General features: G+C 45.5%; 1 protein-coding gene across 1 annotated transcript; it reads left to right on the top strand.

The window, feature by feature from the left end:
• The first annotated feature begins 306 nt into the window (after positions 1-306).
• Positions 307-1,308, top strand: LOC101352093 (melanoma-associated antigen B18-like). The gene has a single exon (XM_004391102.1). The coding sequence runs from the start codon at positions 307-309 to the stop codon at positions 1,306-1,308; it is 1,002 nt and encodes a 333-aa protein (XP_004391159.1).
• The last annotated feature ends 1,274 nt before the right edge of the window (positions 1,309-2,582 follow it).

Raw genomic sequence — 2,582 nt, 5'->3', positions numbered from 1 at the left:
ACAGGTAGTTTCAGGTCAGCAGAGAGATGAGTCACAGGCCTGGTCAGGAGTCAAGGCGAGTATTCTGCGTTAAAAGTGAGGTGACATCCCCGTACAGAACAGAAAAGGCCTCAGAGTCCGGCCCCACCCATGCCTTGTTGGTTCCTTGAGCAGTACTCAAAAGGTACCCTACAGAAGTAGCCTTTCCTGGAGCCAAGGTAGAATCTCCGTACTGAGGCTCCACACACCATCTCATCCTCTCTCTTCTAGGGTGACCTCTTCATCAACACAGCTGCCTGCCCTCCTGCCTACTCTCCTTGAAAAATCATGCCTCGAGGTCAGAAGAGTAAGCTCCGAGCCCGTGCGAAACGCCGCCAGGCCCGAAGTGAGACCAAAGGTCTAGGGGGTGCTCAGGCTACTGCAGTAGAGGAAGAAGACTCCCCCTCCTCTGCCTCTCCTCTTTTGGGAGATAGATCCCAGAATTTGCCTACTGCTGGGACACGAAGCACTCCCAAATCTCCTCAGAGAGCTGCAGGTGTTTCATGCGCAGATTCAAATGAAGGTGCCAACAGCCAAAATGAGGAAAGTTCAGATGAGAGCTATTGCGAAGATCCTTTAAACGAGAAGGTGGTATTGTTGGTGGAATTCTTACTGCGGAAGTATCAAGAAAAAGAGCCGATTACAAAGGCAGACATGCTGAAGTCTGTTATCAAAAACAAAAAATATCAGTTCCCTGAGATCCTCAAGAGAGCCTCTGAGCACATGGAGCTGGCCTTTGGTATTGATTTGAAGGAAGTGGATCCCATCAGGCACTGCTATACCTTTGTCAACAAATTGGATCTCACCGCGGATGACATGGTTATTGATGAAGAAAAAACACCCAAGACGGGCCTCCTGATGATTGTGCTGGCTGTGATCTTCATGAAGGGCAACTGCGCCACTGAGGAGGAGGTCTGGGAAGTGCTGAATCTGATGGGGGTATATGCTGGCAAGAAGCACTTCATCTATGGAGAGCCCAGGAAAGTCCTGACCCAAGAGTTGGTGCAGATGAAGTACCTGGAGTACCGGCAGGTGCCCAACAGTGATCCTCCATGCTATGAATTCCTGTGGGGTCCCAGAGCCCATGTGGAAACCAGCAAGATGAAAGTCCTGGAGTTTTTGGCCAAGGTCCATGATACTACGCCCAGTGCCTTCCCATCCTGGTATGAAGAGGCTATGAAAGATGAGGAAGAGAGAGCTCGAGCCAGAATTGAAGCCAGGGCTCGCAGTAGTTCCACGGCCAGTGCTCGGGCCAAGGCCAAGCCCAGCAGCTCCTCCTGCCCCAAGTGAAGTTTAAAGAAGATTCATCACTTTTTGGTTAAAAAGGGCTGTCAGTATTCTAATAGTGGAGGGCCAGGTTAGGGTTGGAGTGAATAAAATATACATCATCTTTGTGTTCCTATTCTGTTTGGGTAACTTGGAGTTTTACATTTTTTTCTTTTTTAAGGTTAATTTCAAATGTTGAAGTCTGAAGCAGATTCTTTTCTTTATGGATAAAAAGGGCAGTCAGTATTCTAAGTAGTAGAGGGCCAGTATGGGGCTGTAGGAAACACAGTGTATATCATCTTTGTGTTCCTGTTCTACTTAGGTAACTTCGAGTTCTTTCTCCCCATTCCCTCCCTCACTCCTTCCTTTCCTTCCTTCCTTCCTTTCATTATATTTCATATTGCATTCCTTTTAATAGAAGGTTTAAATAGCTTCATAATCTAGGCTTATGAATGATTTTAGTTACACATTTATTTCTATTTAATAGATATAAGAGTAAGAGTTTTGTTATTTTGTAAAACCAATTGGGAAGCTTTCCTTCATATTTAGTGATCCAGAAGAAGAAAACATGGCATTGGAGTAGGCGCTTCCTTAGAAATGTGAAAGGAATCAGCAGTAAAATAGTTGGGCTCAAGAAACAGAGAAAAAAAGGTAGAAGATGTTCAGCTATTGGTTTCCCATATCCATTCTAGTCTTGTTTGGTAAAAATAAAAGATACATACCTGAGTTTGCTTAACTTAAGAATGTAGGAGAAATAAAACTTTTATGAACTAGAACTCGTGCTCACTGGCTCATTAATTCCTCACATGTTAATTGATCATCTGCTTTTTGAAAGTCACTTTGTTAGAAATGGGGAAACTAGGATACAAAACACTCAGCCCCTGCCCTGAGAATTTTACAGTCTAGGAGTAGCAATCCTATAGGCAAAATGATGAAAGACCCTATAAGACTCAAGGACAAGTACAAAGAAGGTGTAAGAAGGTAAGGAGGCTGGTGGTGGAGAGTGAGAGGCAGGGGAAGGTGTCCAGTTGAAAGCAGGGGAGTGCAAGCGCCCTGGAGGCAAGGCAACGTGGGGCTTTGGGACACGGTAAGTCCTTCAGTGGACATACTTTTAAGTTAAACCGGGTGATGGGCTGGATGAACCTGTGGGAGTGGGTGAGACCCCCGATTGTTGTGTCTCAGAGAAACAAACCCCAGGAATAGAAAACTGCTCTTAAGATTTATTTTGTGGTCATCGATAAACCAGAGGAAAATCTCCACCTGGGGCAGAACTGGAAGGTGCCCTGTGCTCTTGTCCC

This window comes from Trichechus manatus, unplaced genomic scaffold, assembly GCF_000243295.1.
Source record: "Trichechus manatus latirostris isolate Lorelei unplaced genomic scaffold, TriManLat1.0 scaffold00479, whole genome shotgun sequence".
Classification (NCBI taxonomy): domain Eukaryota; kingdom Metazoa; phylum Chordata; class Mammalia; order Sirenia; family Trichechidae; genus Trichechus; species Trichechus manatus.
Note: the sequence above shows the minus strand (reverse complement) of the source record. Positions and strands in the feature narration are given on the sequence as shown.